Source organism: Equus asinus, chromosome 9, assembly GCF_041296235.1.
Source record: "Equus asinus isolate D_3611 breed Donkey chromosome 9, EquAss-T2T_v2, whole genome shotgun sequence".
In the NCBI taxonomy this organism is placed as follows: Eukaryota; Metazoa; Chordata; class Mammalia; order Perissodactyla; family Equidae; genus Equus; species Equus asinus.
Genome location: NC_091798.1, coordinates 39,146,229 through 39,164,420, shown reverse-complemented (window position 1 = coordinate 39,164,420; position 18,192 = coordinate 39,146,229). Strand labels below are relative to the sequence as shown.

The 18,192-nt window shown below is 43.5% G+C and overlaps 1 protein-coding gene across 16 annotated transcripts in view; it reads left to right on the top strand.

Moving 5' to 3' along the window:
• Positions 1-18,192, top strand: part of LOC106823749 (protocadherin alpha-C2) — a 190,143-nt gene that overhangs the window by 48,694 nt on the left and 123,257 nt on the right. For 2 of the 16 annotated variants that reach the window (XM_070518095.1, XM_044780642.2), the window contains exon 1: positions 5,076-11,690. The exons of 10 other annotated variants lie outside the window; for them this stretch is intronic. In XM_070518095.1, coding sequence (XP_070374196.1) covers positions 9,042-11,690 — 2,649 coding nt within the window. In that variant the 5' untranslated portion in view covers positions 5,076-9,041. 4 more of the 16 variants (XM_070518101.1, XM_070518096.1, XM_070518105.1 and 1 more) reach the window with 4 other exon arrangements.

Sequence of the window (18,192 nt, the reverse complement as noted above, 5' to 3'; positions counted from 1 at the left end):
GATCTTTTTTGCCAAATATTTTTAAATGCCTTTTATTAGGTTTTCTACTTATTTATTTCTTACATAATTTATTCTAAGTTCATAGCTTTATATGTAATTATTGTATATTTAATATTATTGCTCTATTTGCACTATTTCATTACCTTGAATTATGTTAAATATGCGCTTCTGGTTTTGTAGAAAAACCTATAAATATTCTAAAAGTTTGATCATAGTAAGTGTAATTCTGTTTTTTACTTAAAATTTTTTTTACATACATATACTTTAAAGAATACTTCCCTAGCATATTTTGAGAAACTTTTACAAATCTGCTTTTGTGCGGAAGTACTAGGAGTCGGCAAGGAATCCTCCTCCACACTCCAATCTTTTTTCACCAACTATTACCACTTTTTTAAGGTAAATTATTTTCTAGAAATTCAAATTTGACTTATATTAAGGCTATGGAAGTTTTCTTTTGTTGGCAAAAAGTTCTCACAAAGATATTGAGTAATGCTATTTTCTTTACAAAATCTTTCTCATTATTTAGAATGATCTGTAGAAATGGTCTTTGAGTAAATTAAGAGAGGACAAATGTAAGTAGTTTCACAGAAAATGCTTTTGTTTCCCTTTTCCACATTACTTGTGTTTATGTAATCCTTTTCAATACATTTATTGTTTTTAGCTGTAGCTAGTGAAAATATTACTGTGATTACACGTTAATCAAATCCTCACATATCTGATTGCTAGGAATGTAAAGACTCTGTGCGATGCTTTTCTTAAATTTTAAAAATTAAAAATCTCCAGTTAGTGCAAAGTTTATGAAAACTCTAACCTCCCAAGAAAACCTTCAATGTAAAGGATATTGCTTACATATCTTTTATAAAGTCTTTTCTGATTGTAAGAAAAGGAATCCTTTGTTGTCCCAAAATAGCTAGAAGGTCAGCAATAAGTGCCTCTAGAGAGATTCCAGTTAGATATATTAAGGCAGATCTCATCGAATAGAGGTGTTTCTAAAATCATAATTACCTGTGAGTCTATTTCAAGTACTCCAGAATCTTGAGTAAGTGAGGGGAGGATCAGGAGTTATTTGAAAACTCTTCCTCCTTGAGAATTGCTACTATGTGAATTCAAAGGAGAGCTTAATCACACCTTCTACTGAGGCATTTAAGATGAATAAGTGGAGAACTAACTTTTGAGGTGTACTTGGAAGGGTGAATAGAATTTTGACAAATAAAGATGAGATAATAGAAGAAATCCCTCGAACAAAGAGTGTACTGAGGAAGAGACAAGGTCTTTTCTGTAAATATGATTCATATTGAAAAGCGTTTGGAGAAAACACTGGAAAAACTGGTGTATAGTCACACATTGGCTATCAGGTTGTGAGTCTAATGTCTTGGCGCTTAGTTCACTAGAATGGTAAGCTCACTAGAGGTTTTAGCGCAATTCCATAAAAGCTGCCCTGGTAAAGACAGAATTTATGACACTCAAAAAGAGAGATGGGATGTAGGCAAACTTTAAATATAGCAGGCAGTGGAAAATGAGTCATAAAAATACATATAAGTAAATTTGGAGAATGACCATGCTATAAAAACAAAATATGACTTTCAAAGATTTGGATTTTGGAGTAATTACTGATCAGACTTTAAAAAATGTTACTCCTCTTGTTTTCTAGGCATGCTTGCTAGGGTGTACCAGTAAACGTGTCAAGTAGAAAAATGAAAATAGGGGTTGGAGATTTGCGTTTAGGAATATTTCAAATAACAGGCTTGTTTGAAGGCATGGAAGTAGATAGAAACACTTAAAGGAAAAGGATTTAAAATATAAGAGGCTAGAGGCATAACTTTGGAAAATGTTCATATTTTGGAGCAACAGAAAGATGAAGAACCAATAGAGAAGACCAATGGTAAAACACTGCTTGAGTTTGCTTTGGCAGAGAAATCTATGAAGGAAAATGTTTTATGTGACACACCTATTTTAACAGGCTGCAGAGATCTTAAAGAGTATTATAAAGAATATACAAGTAAATCCTTCTTGCAGCAGGATAGGAAAGTTTATGAAGTTTGGCATTCATTGGTAAAGAAAAGCAGAAACTTAATCATCCATAAAAAGAAAGAAAAAGTATAGAAAGGTAGAATTATCTTTCATTCCAGAGTAATATATACAAACATTTTGGGTGACCAGGTACATATGAACATATTTCTTTTACGCAAATATGTGGAACATACTTTCTACCTCTGATATCCATGACAAGTCTAGATCATATTAAATTTATTACTAATTGACAGATATTTAAAATAATAGGAATAAATTTCTTTCCTTGTGAAGAAAGAGATCCCTAGCCTGAATGAAATTAATGTAAGGAGCCAGATGGTGTAAGTGCTTCTACAACTGATAGAGGGAAAGATCCACCATTAAGTAGGATAAGGGAAACGAAAATTACATACTGGATTAAAAGAACCCAATGACCAAGGAGGTAAGTGAATTCATGTAATCATTACCTTTTGGAGCCGCTTGATGTCGCTGTTTACAAAGAAGTTCTATCTAGCTAAGATGCAGACTTTCCTCTAGCAGTATGTGTCTGTAAATGCCAAAAAATGGCGGATACGGCGGAACTGGATTAAGAGACTCCAGGCAATGCAGCAGTTCGTCTTTATATCAAACAGGCTCTTCTGATAGCAATAAACGAGTACTTGACATGGTGTTTTCTTGGCGAGGAGGCCCGGGATCCCGGTGTCTGCTGCTCTGGTTTCTCCTCCTCGCAGTCTGGAAGGTCGGGAGCGGCCAGGTCCGTTACTCGGTCCCCGAGGAGGCCAAACACGGCACCTTCGTGGGTCGCATCGCGCAAGACCTGGGGCTGCAACTGGCGGAGCTGGTGCCGCGCCTGTTCCGGGTGGCGTCTACAGCCCGCGGGGACCTTCTGGAGGTAAATCTGCAGAATGGCATTTTGTTTGTGAATTCTCGGATCGACCGCGAGGAGCTGTGCGGGCGGAGCCTGGAGTGCAGCATCCACCTGGAGGTGATCGTGGACCGGCCGCTGCAGGTTTTCCATGTGGAGGTGGAGGTGAAGGACATTAACGACAACCCGCCCATGTTCCTGGTAAAGGAACAAAAGTTATTTGTTTCAGAATCTAGAATGCCAGATTCTCGTTTTCCGCTAGAGGGTGCTTCGGATGCAGATATTGGAGCGAACTCCGTTTTAACCTATAGGCTTAGCTATAGTGATTACTTCATGCTGGATGTGAATTCCAAGAACGAAGAGAATAAACAAGTTGAGCTCGTGTTAAGGAAACCTTTGGACAGAGAGGAAGCTCCCGAACATAACTTATTCTTGACAGCCACTGACGAAGGCAAACCTGAGCTCACGGGCACCGTTCAGCTGCTAGTCACCGTGCTGGACGTGAATGACAATGCTCCCAGTTTCGAACAGTCTGAATATGAAGTAAGAATATTCGAAAACTCCGACAACGGAACGATAGTTATCAGACTGAATGCTTCTGATCGGGATGAAGGAGCGAATGCGGAGATTTCATACTCTTTTAATAGCCTTGTTTCACCCATGGTTATTGACCAGTTTAGCATAGATTCAAATACTGGAGAAATAACAATTCGAAAGAACCTGGATTTCGAAAAAGTGAATTCCTATAAAATCCGCATTGACGCCACGGACAGAGGCCATCCACCAATGGCTGGTCATTGCACGGTTTTGGTAAAAATCTTAGATATTAATGATAACGTCCCTCAGATTGCATTTACTTCCTTATCCTTGCCTGTGCGAGAGGACGCTAAATTCGGCACTGTCATTGCCCTAATTAGCGTGTCCGATCTCGACTCAGGTGTCAACGGGCAGGTGACCTGCTCTCTGACGCCACACGTTCCCTTTAAGCTGGTGTCCACCTTCAAGAATTATTATTCGCTGATGCTGGACAGCACCCTGGACCGCGAGAGTGTGTCGGCCTATTCTCTAGTAGTGACCGCCCAGGACGGAGGCTCGCCTTCGCTGTCGGTCACGGCCAGCGTGTCCGTGGAGGTGGCCGACGTGAACGACAACGCGCCCGTGTTCCCGCAGCCCGAGTACACGGTGTTCGTGAAGGAGAACAACCCGCCAGGCAGCCACATCTTCACGGTGTCTGCGCGGGACGCGGACGCGCAGGAGAACGCGCGGGTGTCCTACTCGCTGGTGGAGCGGCGCGTGGGCGAGCGTGCGCTGTCGAGCTACGTGTCGGTGCACGCGGAGAGCGGCAAGGTGTACGCGCTGCAGCCGCTGGACCACGAGGAGCTGGAGCTGCTGCAGTTCCAGGTGAGCGCGCGCGACGCGGGCGTGCAGCCTCTGGGCAGCAACGTGACGCTGCAGGTGTTCGTGCTGGACGAGAACGACAACGCGCCCGCGCTGCTGCCGCCTGGGGCGGGCGGCGGGGCCGGCGCGGTGAGCGAGCTGGTGTCGCGGTCGGTGGGCGCGGGCCACGTGGTGGCGAAGGTGCGCGCGGTGGACGCGGACTCTGGCTACAACGCGTGGCTGTCTTTCGAGCTGCAGCCGGCGGCGGGTGGCGGGCGCAGCCCGTTCCGCGTGGGCCTGTACACGGGCGAGATCAGCACGACTCGCGCCCTGGATGAGGCGGACGCGCCGCGTCAGCGCCTGCTGGTGCTGGTGAAGGACCACGGCGAGCCTGCGCTGACGGCCACAGCCACCGTGCTGCTGTCTCTGGTGGAGAGCGGCCAGGCGCCGAAGGCTTCGTCACAGGCGTCGGCGGGCGCCGCGCGCGCGGATGCAGCTCTGGTGGATGTCAACGTGTATCTGATCATCGCCATCTGCGCGGTGTCCAGCCTGTTGGTGCTCACACTGCTGCTGTACACGGCGCTGCGGTGCTCGGCGCCGCCCATCGAGGGCGCGTGCGGGCCGGGGAAGCCCACGCTGTTGTGCTCTGGCGCGGTGGAGAATTGGTCTTATTCACAGCAGAGGCGGCAGAGGGTGTGCTCTGGGGAGGGGCAGCCCAAGACCGACCTGATGGCCTTCAGCCCCAGCCTTTCTCCTTGTCCTGTATCTGTAGATGTAACGGGAGATCCACAAGCTTGTTTGGACTTATCTGGGAAGGTAGGCTTGCTCTAACGTTTTATTTATTATCATATTTATCTATTTTGTCTTGAAAAATATTCTTATTTCCTCATTGGTACATTTAAAAAGCTTTATCCACTTATTCTAGACGTCTGCCAAATTTTTTTTTATTTTCAGAAAGTGAATACCTTAATTTTTTAGCTGACTTTTGTGTTTCGACTTCCAGTTGAGAATCATTATAAACCTTATGTTGAACAGATACCTGTTGGGTGCTGGATCAATTTTATTTTGAAACTGTTGTGGGGGGTCATAGTGAATTCCTAAAGCAGTACCTGAAAACTATTTGGCGAAAACTAATTTAGGTGTTAAACATTGAGAAAACTTCAACATCACTCTTTATTTATTCATTTCTAAAGAATGCATGGTATTTAAGTGTAATTCTATTGTCTATTAGAAGAAGCCCCATAGCAGAAATTGTAGTAAGTGTTACCTTGTTAACTTTGTAGTTTTCTATCTTTCTCTGGGTGGAGACTGTCTAGATATCAGATTGGTCAGCACTACGCAGTGTCTTTAACTTCAAGGAGTAACTTCCAGTACACCCTAGAAAACAGTTACTTTACTTTAGGAATCTAATTCTGACCATAAATGTTACAAATATAAGTCTCATTCCAATTTGTGTAAAATATGTTTCTAAATGTCTGACGATGTAGATCATAAGAAAATGTTGATTAAGAATCTTTCCTTCACTTTGAAAATTTCATGAAATTCATATTTTATCTGATATTGAAGAAAATACTTCCTGACGCGTACTTTGTTTCTTCAAGAAGACTTTCTCCTTTTTATTGAAAGCTTCTGTTAGAGATATAATGGTTGGGCATTAAAGATATATGTACATTCTACTCTTTTAATTCTCTTGAAATTCTAGTCTGTAACTTAAAAAGTTACCCCTCCCGGTTTCGATGAGGATTAACTTTTTCTCTCCATATTCCAAAAGGCAGAAATCTGGAGATGAGGTTGTGCACATGTAAAGCCGCTACACATTAAATGTATATTTCTTGGACTGTGGCTTGAGACTTTCAAATTGGTGGTTCTCCATACTGTATCTTTAGTCCAAGCTTTCATTTTCTTTTCTAGTTGATATTTTAAAAACGTCCTTTGTACTTACACTGCGTTTTGTTGTGTGGTTTATATTTCTATTCAGGTATTTTATTTTTTATTGTGTTAGGTATTTTACAAGGTATTTCTTAGTTACAAACTCAGTGGAACAAACTGTGAGTGGCCTTGAGAATAGAGCCACAACATAACCACGAAAATGCAAGTAAAATTCATTTAGAATAAAATACTTCAGTAAGTTTTTGTCCTCTTATATTACACTCTTTGGTATACACTACAAAGCAATCTGATTTTTTGTGGGTCATTTTCTTTCTTTCAATGTTTAAGTGTTCTCTGAGCTCCTGTGGTAAAGCTTATGTTTGTCAGCGCAACTCACCTTAAATTCAGACGTACACTTTCAAATGCCTCTGTCCTTGCACTTTTTTCAGGTTCCATGTGCCACTTGAACTTGGGCCCAGGTGTTTCATTATGTTATATGGATTGAGAAGTGCTAGAAATGTCTTGTGCCTCCCCCTCCAAGAAAAAACCTCACCACTCCTCTGGTCTCTTAGAGCTAGTGTTATTTATTACTTAGTATATCCTCCATAATTATAAATTTTATCCTTTATTAGTGATGACTGTATTGATATAATTGATAATTTAGTCTTTATATTGATTTTATTCTCTCCCAGAATATGGTCTGTCATCGTATGCAAATTTTCAGAAGATCAGTGACCATCTTAGCAATGAATTTGTCTTTTGGGTCATTAGAAAGCATGAGCACACTGGGATCCAAAGAGGTTAGGGTTCAGAAGAGCTGGGAAGTTCAATTAGATAAGTGAGCACATGGAAGCCACTTTAGTCTTTTGCCCAATAGCCGTCACTCTGTGCTTCTGTAGGTACCATTCCTCAATTCAAGCCCAAATCACGAAACCAATAATGAAGCTCCCCTATGCCAGTCCCTAAATTGTAGTTACTAGATAGGGCTAACTATTTAAGTCATAACCTAATCTCAGATGCTTTTGAGAGTGAAAGGGGCACTTTGAATAAGTATACAAGATCACAGACATAAATGGAGGATATCCCAGGCAAATTGAGGTCTATAGTTAGCCTATCCTTGGACAGATATTGTTACCTGTATTAGCAACACCTGGAGTCCATATTGAACATTCTAGTTCCCAGACTCCACCTCAGAATTGCTGAAAAATAAGTAGTACTGGCAAACTTACATTTTAACAAGGACTCTAGGTGATTCTTATCCAACAGAAGTTTTAGATCCAATAGCCCTATAAGATGCTTGTCAAAGCAAGTTCCTATTATTTGACAGGATGTAATTTACCCCCCCTTTTCTTCTTTATTGGATATTTATATTGGGACATTTATGTTATTACCTGGTATAAAAGTGCACATAACAGGAATGGAGTTTAGTTTATATCATCACTTTGTGTTAAGATGATTAATCAATAATAAACTTATTTGTAGCCTCCAGATAGTAGCTCAAACTGGACATAGGTATTGCGGATGGAGAGATAACTCATTTTAATTTGTGCTTCATAAGAAAAATAAACTTCAAAATCAGAATTTGAATGGTGGTTGGCACTAGAGTCATTCTAAAGGAGTGGAGAATTATGAAAACAGAACTTACTAGCACCCAAAAGTCCACGAATTGTGACCCTCATTTTTGTCAATTTTCTTATTCATAAATGTTGCTCTATTTTTCAGCTCTTAATAACAACTAAAAGAGTTCAAAATTCTTGATCTCTTTTAGAAATATCTCTTTCATAAATCATAGCATCCATAAAGTAAAGAAGTTAACCTTTGGATAAGATCAAAGGTCCTATTATTAAATTTTTCTTTTTTGGAAAAAGAGAAACCAAGTTTTTCCAAAAGCATAGATGTATTAATGGGGAATTTCAGTTACTGAACATATGATTCCAAGAACTTTGAGAGAGAGAAAAAGTATTTGTATAGCAGGTGGTGATGAAAAACATTATTGACACTGATAAACCTATTAAATAACTCCAAAACTCTATATTTGCGGTATTTGAAAAGCTTAAATATAACAAAGATGAAAGCAGTTGTCACTGAACGTAGAATTATTTTGTTTAGAATAATAATTTAGATTCTTTTCGTTCATATAAGATGTATATAAAAAAGTGAAACTTCTCCCTGTATAACTGATTTCCTAGTAAAACCACTTCTCAGTTTTCTTAAAGACAGGAACCACCACTCAGTCGCAATAGTAAAGGCATGGTAGAGTGACAATGTTCTATAGGTAATAATTTTTCCCAAGGAGTATATTTTGGTCTTGAACATTATGAAAATAAATGTAACTAAATTGAGGCCTGAGAATAATTGCCATTTGTGAAGCACTCACTCTCCTTAAGGTACTATCCTAGGCACTTAGTATGTATAATTCGCACAACCACCATATTATTATTATCGTGCAAGTGGAAACCGAGACAGAGAGAGGCTAAATTATTTTCCCCAAATCACACAACTAGTAAGTTGGAGGATAGGAATTGGAATGGCGAAATTTCTGATGTTGAAGCCAGTGATCTTCTCTCTATTTTAGTGATGACTGGAATTTAGGAGTTGCGAACACCTCATTGAGAGTTGATACTTGAAATTAGTGTCTAAATAAGGTTTATTTAATCTCAAAATAATGACAAAGAGAAATGAATTAAGTGTTAGAACTTGAAAAGACCTAAACTTGTTACCAGCAAAATACTAGTACTCAGTACTATACAAATATTAAGGATATTTTCAAAATTAGCCAGTGATAACCATGATTAGGGAAGGAGTTACTTCTCTGAGATACTACATTCAAAAATGCTGCACTATGGATGGACGATGATTATTATTATACACGAAAAAAACGAAGTCCAGAGAGATACAAATACGTAAAAATAGAATTAAAATGAATGAAAGGAAAGTTTTTAAACTCACGGAATTGTACTTACACATTAAGCCACTGGATGTCGCTGTCTTCCACAAAATGGCTTTTCGGAACAAAGGCATAATCCCGTGTTTCTCAAGGACAAGGAAGGCGCTACATTCTGAGGTCTCAGCCATTTCCATAAAATTGGATGTGAGAAACCAAATAGGAAAACTCGGGACGTGTGTGGGTTCTAGACCGCCGATCCATCGATTTGTAAAACAGGAGAAAAGTGTGATGTTGGTCTATAGACCCAGCGGCCCGAGAGCCTGGTGCCTGCTTCTCTCGCTTCTGCTCATCGCAACGGGGCAGGTGGGGAGCGGCCAGGTCCGTTACTCGGTTCCCGAGGAGGCCAAACACGGCACCTTCGTGGGCCGCATCGCCCAGGACCTGGGGCTGGAGCTGGCGGAGCTGGTGCCGCGCCTGTTCCGGGTGGCGTCCAAAGGCCGCGGGGATCTTCTGGAGGTAAATCTGCAGAATGGCATTTTGTTTGTGAATTCTCGGATCGACCGCGAGGAGCTGTGCGGGCGGAGCCTGGAGTGCAGCATCCACCTGGAGGTGATCGTGGACCGGCCGCTGCAGGTTTTCCATGTGGAGGTGGAGGTGAAAGATATTAACGACAACCCGCCGGTCTTCTCCGTCTCAGAACAAAAGCTCTCAATACCCGAATCTCGACTGCTTGACTCTCGGTTTCCGCTAGAAGGCGCATCTGACGCGGATGTTGGAGAGAACGCAATGCTTACTTACAGGCTCAGTCCAAATGAGTTTTTTATTCTTGATATTATAAATAAAAAAGACAAAGGCAAATACCCAGTGCTTGTTCTACGAAAACTGCTAGATCGCGAAGAAAATACTCAGCTTCAGTTACTATTAACGGCAACTGATGGAGGCAAACCTGAACTTATAGGATCTGTTACTCTGCTGATCCTAGTGTTGGATGCCAATGACAATGCCCCTGTGTTTGACCGATCCGTTTATGAAGTAAAGATGTATGAAAATTCAGCGAACCAAACGTTGGTAATATGTCTAAACGCTTCTGACGCGGATGAAGGGTTAAACAAAGAAATGCTATATTCATTTAGCTCTTTGGTCCCACTCAGCTTAAGAAGAAAATTTCTAATGAATGAAAGGACGGGAGAAATAAGAGTAAATGATGCTATTGACTTTGAGGATAGCAACACTTACGAAATTCAGGTAGATGTTACAGATAAAGGAAACCCACCTATGGCTGGTCACTGCACCGTCCTAGTGGAAATCCTAGATGAAAATGATAATTCACCTGAGGTGGTTGTCACTTCTGTGGCTCTCCCTGTGCGAGAGGATGCTCAGGTGGGCACTGTCATCGCCCTGATCAGCGTGTCCGACCGTGACTCTGGTGCCAACGGGCAGGTGACCTGCTCACTAACACCTCATGTCCCCTTCAAGCTGGTGTCCACCTTCAAAAATTACTATTCGCTCGTGCTGGATAGTGCCCTGGATCGGGAGAGCGTGGCGAACTACGAGGCAGTGGTGACAGCGCGGGACGGGGGCTCGCCTTCTCTGTCGGCCACGGCCAGCGTGTCCGTGGAGGTGGCCGATGTGAACGACAACGAGCCGGCGTTCTCGCAGCCCGAGTACACGGTGTTCGTGAAGGAGAATAACCCGCCGGGCAGCCACATCTTCACGGTGTCTGCGTGGGACGCGGACGCGCAGGAGAACGCGCGGGTGTCCTACTCGCTGGTGGAGCGGCGCGTGGGCGAGCGTGCGCTGTCGAGCTACGTGTCGGTGCACGCGGAGAGCGGCAAGGTGTACGCGCTGCAGCCGCTGGACCACGAGGAGCTGGAGCTGCTGCAGTTCCAGGTGAGCGCGCGCGACGCGGGGGTGCCGCCTCTGGGCAGCAACGTGACGCTGCAGGTGTTCGTGCTGGACGAGAACGACAACGCGCCCGCGCTGCTGCCGCCTGGGGCGGGCGGCGGGGCCGGCGCGGTGAGCGAGCTGGTGTCGCGGTCGGTGGGCGCCGGCCACGTGGTGGCGAAGGTGCGCGCGGTGGACGCGGACTCTGGCTACAACGCGTGGCTGTCTTTCGAGCTGCAGTCGGCGGCGGGTGGCGGGCGCAGCCCGTTCCGCGTGGGCCTGTACACGGGCGAGATCAGCACGACTCGCGCCCTGGACGAGGCGGACGCGCCGCGTCAACGTCTGCTGGTGCTGGTGAAGGACCACGGCGAGCCTGCGCTGACGGCCACGGCCACCGTGCTGCTGTCTCTGGTGGAGAGCGGCCAGGCGCCAAAGGCTTCGTCGAGGGCGTCGAAGGGCGTCACCGGCGCAGAGACTGCGCTGGTGGATGTCAACGTGTATCTGATCATCGCCATCTGCGCGGTGTCCAGCCTGTTGGTGCTCACGCTGCTGCTGTACGTGGCTCTGCGGTGCTCAGCGCCGCCCACTGAGGGCGCGTGCGGGCCGGGGAAGCCCACGCTGGTGTGCTCTGGCGCGGTGGAGAGCTGGTCTTATTCACAGCAGAGGCGGCAGAAGGTGTGCTCTGGGGAGGGGCCACCCAAGGCGGATCTCATGGCCTTCAGTCCCAGCCTCCCACCGTGTTCAGTACTAGATGCGGAAGTGGAAGAACAGTCTATTGGAGGGGACCCTTCTAGGAAGGTGGGTTATACCTTTTTTTTTCATATTATGCTTTGAGAATAATTCTTTGTTTCAACATTTTTTCCCCTCAAATATATGTCTCGGAATATCTTCATGCTTTTGTCTATATAGTGTATTCCAGAATACCTTAAATATTTCTAGTAATACCTATGGTAATATAGATTATTCTGAAAGTCAATTTTATATTTTGTCTATCACACCCTGTGCATCAATTTTCGCTTGATATTTCAGCTTTTGAAATATGCCATTTATTCTGAATTCGTTTATATTTTCCATTTCAAATATTTGATGTAGGTTGCTGGTTTTGATGGGTTTTTCCCCCCAAACCAGTATCTTTTTTATGTTACTGATATTTGCAATATTAGTGCTTTAATTTATAAATTTATTTAATTTTCAAATCTAAATTTTGAAATGACTCCATTAAATTAAGAAAAAGGCTGCTCTGATCAGCACTCTTCATGGTGAAAATGTACTTTTTGCTCTCTAATTGAAGAATATTTATAGTGCAACATGACATAATGCATGCTAGACCTTCGATATTCAGGGTTTACACTTTATTCTTAATAGTACAGTATATACACTGGAAGTTCATTCATAAAAATGTCCTAATTTATGGAATTAAATTAAGTGTTTTTTGAGATTTTAAAATGTTTCTAAATCTTTACTTCAGTAGTGGTAGTACCTGTCCCTGTGTGTATTAATCACTTTTTTTTGGCAGAAGAGAAAGTTTCATGGTTATTTACATATTTGTCAAGCAGCTCTTCTTTATTTACTGCTTTATCAGCACGAGGCATTGCTCATGATATTCAAGTGTTAGCTCTTCCGCTTTGAGGAAGGAGTCATGGTTATGTTTACTAATGGAAAGCATTTGAACACACTGTTTAATTACAAGGAGATTTAAAATAATTACTTTTAATTATTTTAAGTCCAAATTAACATTAGAAGTGTGAAGGGGCCGGCCCTGTGACCGAGTGGTTAAGTTCGCACACTCCACTTGGGTGGTCCAGGGATTCACGGGTTCGGATCCTGGACCCGGACATGGCACTACTCATCAGGCCATGTTGAGGCGCATCCCACATGCCACAACTAGAAGGACTCACAACTAAATAAAATATACAACTATATACTGGGGGGATTAGGGGGAGCAAAAGCAGGAAAAAAAAAAAGATTGGCAACGTTGTTAGCTCACTTGCCAATCTTAAAAAAAAATAGATAAAAAAAGAAGTGTGAAGAGAAAATTGAATTATCCTCTTAGAATGTTTTCTACTGATCTGCTATCATACAGTACAATTTAGCTTAATAGCTTCTCTGGTCATCTTAAACGGGTTTGTGTTGGATGATCTAGACTCAGAAATGCAAGAGAATTAAATTACATGGTGCCAACACTGCTCTATTAATTATGCCTTTCTGAAACTGGTTGTTACCTGATACCTATGATTTCTTTTTTTTTGTTTTGTTTATTTTATTGTTACCAAATAGCAATGCAACTAGTTTATCAACTTGACTCTGGTTCTTAGAAATTACTTTTTCATTTCTGTGTGCAGACTGAATTTTTATTCTGTATATGTTTCATAAGTAGCTTGCAATAAAACTTGAAATTTCTATTCAAGTTTAGGAACATCAAAAAGGACAATTGTGGTAGGAATTTAAGCACAGAATTGCCTTCAATGTTAATATTTTCCATGGCCAGTCTCCAACTCTTAGAGATTATAGGTGATAAGTTAATACAGAGTATGTCAAGTTGTGTATAATATTCCTTCTTCTTATATCTGCCCACTCTTTCAGCCCTTTACAATGTCAGTGTGCCCCTCTGCAGAAAAGTCTTGTCCCAAGATATCTGTTCACCTGAGCTATTAATGAAACAGAATTATGTGTTTACCAATTTAGTCCTATTTGTTTAACTTTGCCTTCCTTTGGACATGTTTTCTTTAAAAATACAAATATTCACAAAAATATTAACATAACAAGTTAGCATTTTATCCAGCAGCATGATAATCCTAAGGTCTTTGGAGGAGGAAGTACAGAAAGGAGAGGAAATGAGAGTTCAGAATGAGAAGTTGAGAGATAGTGAAGACAAATTTTGCTAATTTTAGTCTGACAGCGTCTTCCTCTGACTCTGTCATTAAGATAAATATATTTTAAAACTTTGTGGGCAGTTTCTTCCATTCAATTCAGGATGACTAAAATTTTAGAATGAAACCAGAAAATTTTCCCAAATCAAGGATTGCTTTTAACATTCTTGCAAAAAAAGGAATTTGTCCATTTTTTAAAAAACTATAACATTTGATTTTTATAACCATGTTTAACATGCTCTTTATTAGATGGCATTAAAGTGAGGCCACTTATGAGTACTCTTTAGCTCTTGATGCCATAACATTTGTGATAGGCTGTTTCAAGAAGAATAACCAATCCATACCTTTATTGGTATATTATAGTCATGTGGCTATATGATAGCCTGGGTATTTGGGGGCTTTAAAAACTATCTTTCATATATACTTAATTAACAAAGCAATCCTTTTAAACCAGAAATGGAGTGGACTTTTAGCATGGAGTCATTGCCAAAGGGACTGGATTATTTCAGTTGGCAAACATGAAGAGGCTTATTTCTTAGTCATTTCTCTTTGTGAATTTAGTCAACCCCATGTGCTAAAATTTATTCCTCTTCTCTAGCCAAATATGTTGGTCTTGAATTTATGGCTTCCACAATTAAAAAAAGAATTGGAAGTAGTTAGAATTATAAATCTTTGGCATAGATTTGTAATCATTGAATCACTATTTTCAAAAGTGTTCAAAATGAAGACTGACGTTCACTTTTACATAAAACCTAAGATTTCCTTGGGTAACCACTTATAATTTTTTTTTAGTATCTTACTAGAAGGATTTCAGATATTGGATAGTTTGTTCCTTAACAATCTTGAGAATGAGTAATATGTTTTTTCTTTTTTGAGACGACATTGATACACTTTACTGCAATTGATAGGAGTTTTTGTGCAAATTTCAATGTTTTTTTGTATCTGAGATAAAATCAGAAAAATAAAATCGAATGAATGAATGAGATTTAGCATATCCTTTATACCCTAGTCTCCTTAAACCAATTCTAGAATAAAATGAACATAAACAAACAGAAGAATATAACTTGAATTCCAGATTCAGTGGGTTTTTTTTGTGTGTCAGAAAGAGATTATCTTTACAAATAGCAATGAATATAATGCAACTTTAAGATATCCTTCAGGATGGAAACAACAACATTCACTCTGAACAGATATAGTAATAGAAAAAAGCTTTAAAATGAGACAAAGATAAATATATTTTTTATTTCCAGGAGTCAGTACTTGGTAAGTTATTATCATCAAAGCAAGTAAGTCTTTGGATAAACTGATAAGTATCTTGCACATCAACATTGATTTGAGACATCGCTATGCTGAGGTAGTAGCTTAGAGAACTTATACCTAGAATGTTCCTCTACACAATTGGACTAATGTTTAGAGTAATTTAACATAGCATAAAGATTAAGTAATTGGCTTATAGAGTGCTACTGATGACTAAACTTAATAGGAGGCCGTTCCAAAATAAAGCTTCCAAAAGTCTGAAAAACAGTGTCATTAGTAACTTCAAAATATGGACTTTTCATGTTTGTACACATGATAATATAGTTAGTGCAGTAGTACATTCTCTTAGATGTCTATATCCAAGATAAAACTCTCCTTGGAATTCTAATTTGTAAGACAAAACCATCTTTAAAGAGCTAGTGGTCATACACAAGGAATATATTATGAAAGAATTAAAGAGCCCACAAAGAAAAACATGGACAAATATGAAGGAATTGGGAAAGAAGCAATGTAAGTGAAAGAAACAGTATAAGCGCAAACACACTTCCATTTTGAGCCACAGGATGTCGTTGTTCTCCAAGGAGAGGATTGTTTTAACAAGAAAATTAAGATTATTCCCGGACCAGAAAGACTCTCGACTGTTCCGGTTCCTTAAAGACTACAAACACACCCACATTGTTAACATCAGCTGGGATCTCAGGAACGAAGACTCCAAAGGAAGATATCAAAGGACCATGCTTTTCTACTCGTGAAATGTTGATTTACTCGCAGAAGCGAGGCGTGATGTTAGCTGCTGGACCTGGTGGCCAGGGAGCCCGTCGCCTGCTGCTTTCGCTTCTGCTCCTCGCAGCCTTGGAAGCGAGGAGCGGCCAGGTCCACTACTCGGTCCCCGAGGAGGCCAAACACGGCACCTTCGTGGGCCGCATCGCCCAGGACCTGGGGCTGGAGCTGGCGGAGCTGGTGCCGCGCCTGTTCCGGGTGGCGTCCAAAGGCCGCGGGGACCTTCTGGAGGTAAATCTGCAGAATGGCATTTTGTTTGTGAATTCTCGGATCGACCGCGAGGAGCTGTGCGGGCGGAGCCCGGAGTGCAGCATCCACCTGGAGGTGATCGTGGACCGGCCGCTGCAGGTTTTCCACGCAGAGGTGGAGGTGAAAGACATTAACGACAATCCTCCTGTGTTCCCAGCGACACAAAAATATCTGTTTATTTCGGAAACTAGGGCTCTTGACTCCCGTTTTTCACTAGAGGGCGCCTCCGATGCAGATACCGGGGCCAACGCTCTGCTGACTTATCAGCTGAGCCCCAGTGAGTATTTCTTTCTGGAAGTACCGACCAACGACAACGATGAGCAGGTAAAACCGCTCGAACTAGTACTGAAAAAACCTTTAGACAGGGAAGTAGCTTCGGAGCTTCTGTTGGTGCTCAAGGCAACTGATGGGGGCAAACCTGAACTGACGGGTACTATAGAGTTGTGCATCACAGTGCTGGATGTAAATGACAACGCCCCAGTGTTTGACAAAGCAGTCCAGCGTGTAAAATTACCGGAAAATGCAAGAAACGGTACACTGGTTATTAGACTTAACGCCTCGGATTTGGATGAGGGTTCAAACAGCCACATTCTTTATTCCTTTGCAACTGATGTCTCCCCTAATACAGAAGCCTCTTTTCGAATAGATTCAGCCAGTGGAGAAATAAGAGTAAATGGAAAAATAGACTTTGAAGAAACTAAATTATGGAAGCTTCAAATAGAAGCAGTTGACAAAGGAAATCCCCCAATGTTTGGTCACTGCACAATCTTGATAGAAGTCTTGGACATCAATGATAATGCTCCGGAGTTGCTAGTGACTTCACTATCGCTCTCTGTTCCAGAGGATGCTTCGCTGGGGACCGTCATCGCCCTAATCAGTGCAAATGACCGTGACGCTGGTGGCAACGGGCAAGTGACCTGCTCACTAACACCCCCTGTCCCCTTTAAGTTGGTGTCCACCTTCAAGAATTATTATTCGCTGGTGCTGGACAGCGCCCTGGACCGAGAGAACGTGTCGGCCTATGCTATAGTAGTGACCGCACAAGATGGAGGCTCGCCTGCACTGTCGGCCACAGCCAGCGTGTCCGTGGAGGTGGCCGATGTGAACGACAACGCGCCCGCGTTCCCGCAGCCCGAGTACACGGTGTTCGTGAAGGAGAACAACCCGCCTGGCTGTCACATCTTCACGGTGTCTGCGTGCGACGCGGACGCGCAGGAGAACGCGCGGGTGTCCTACTCGCTGGTGGAGCGGCGCGTGGGCGAGCGTGCGCTGTCGAGCTACGTGTCGGTGCACGCGGAGAGCGGCAAGGTGTACGCGCTGCAGCCGCTGGACCACGAGGAGCTGGAGCTGCTGCAGTTCCAGGTGAGCGCGCGCGACGCGGGCGTGCCGCCTCTGGGCAGCAACGTGACGCTGCAGGTGTTCGTGCTGGACGAGAACGACAACGCGCCCGCGCTGCTGCCGCCTGGGGCTGGCAGCGGGGGCGACGCAGTGAGCCGGCTGGTGTCGCGATCTGTGGGCGCGGGCCACGTGGTGGCGAAGGTGCGCGCGGTGGACGCGGATTCTGGCTACAACGCGTGGCTGTCTTTCGAGCTGCAGCCGGCGGCGGGTGGCGGGCGCAGCCCGTTCCGCGTGGGGCTGTACACGGGCGAGATCAGCACGACTCGCGTCCTGGACGAGGCGGACGCGCCGCGCCAGCGTCTGCTGGTGCTGGTGAAGGATCACGGCGAGCCTGCGCTGACGGCCACAGCCACCGTGCTGCTATCGCTAATGGAGAGCGGCCCGGCACCGAAGGCCTCTTCGCGAGCGTCTCCAGGCGCCGTAGGCTCTGAGGTGGCTCTAGTGGATGTCAACGTGTATCTGATCATCGCCATCTGCGCGGTGTCCAGCCTGTTGGTGCTCACACTGCTGCTGTACACGGCGCTGCGGTGCTCGGCGCCGCCCATCGAGGGCGCGTGCGTTCCCGGGAAGCCCAGGCTGGTGTGCTCCAGCGCGGTGGGGACCTGGTCATATTCGCAGCAGAAGCGGCAGAGGGTGTGCTCTGGGGAGGGGCAGCCCAAGACAGATCTCATGGCCTTCAGCCCTAGTGTTCCTCCTGGGTGGAGTTCTGGAGATAGTGGAGACCAACACGAGATTTCCGGGAATGT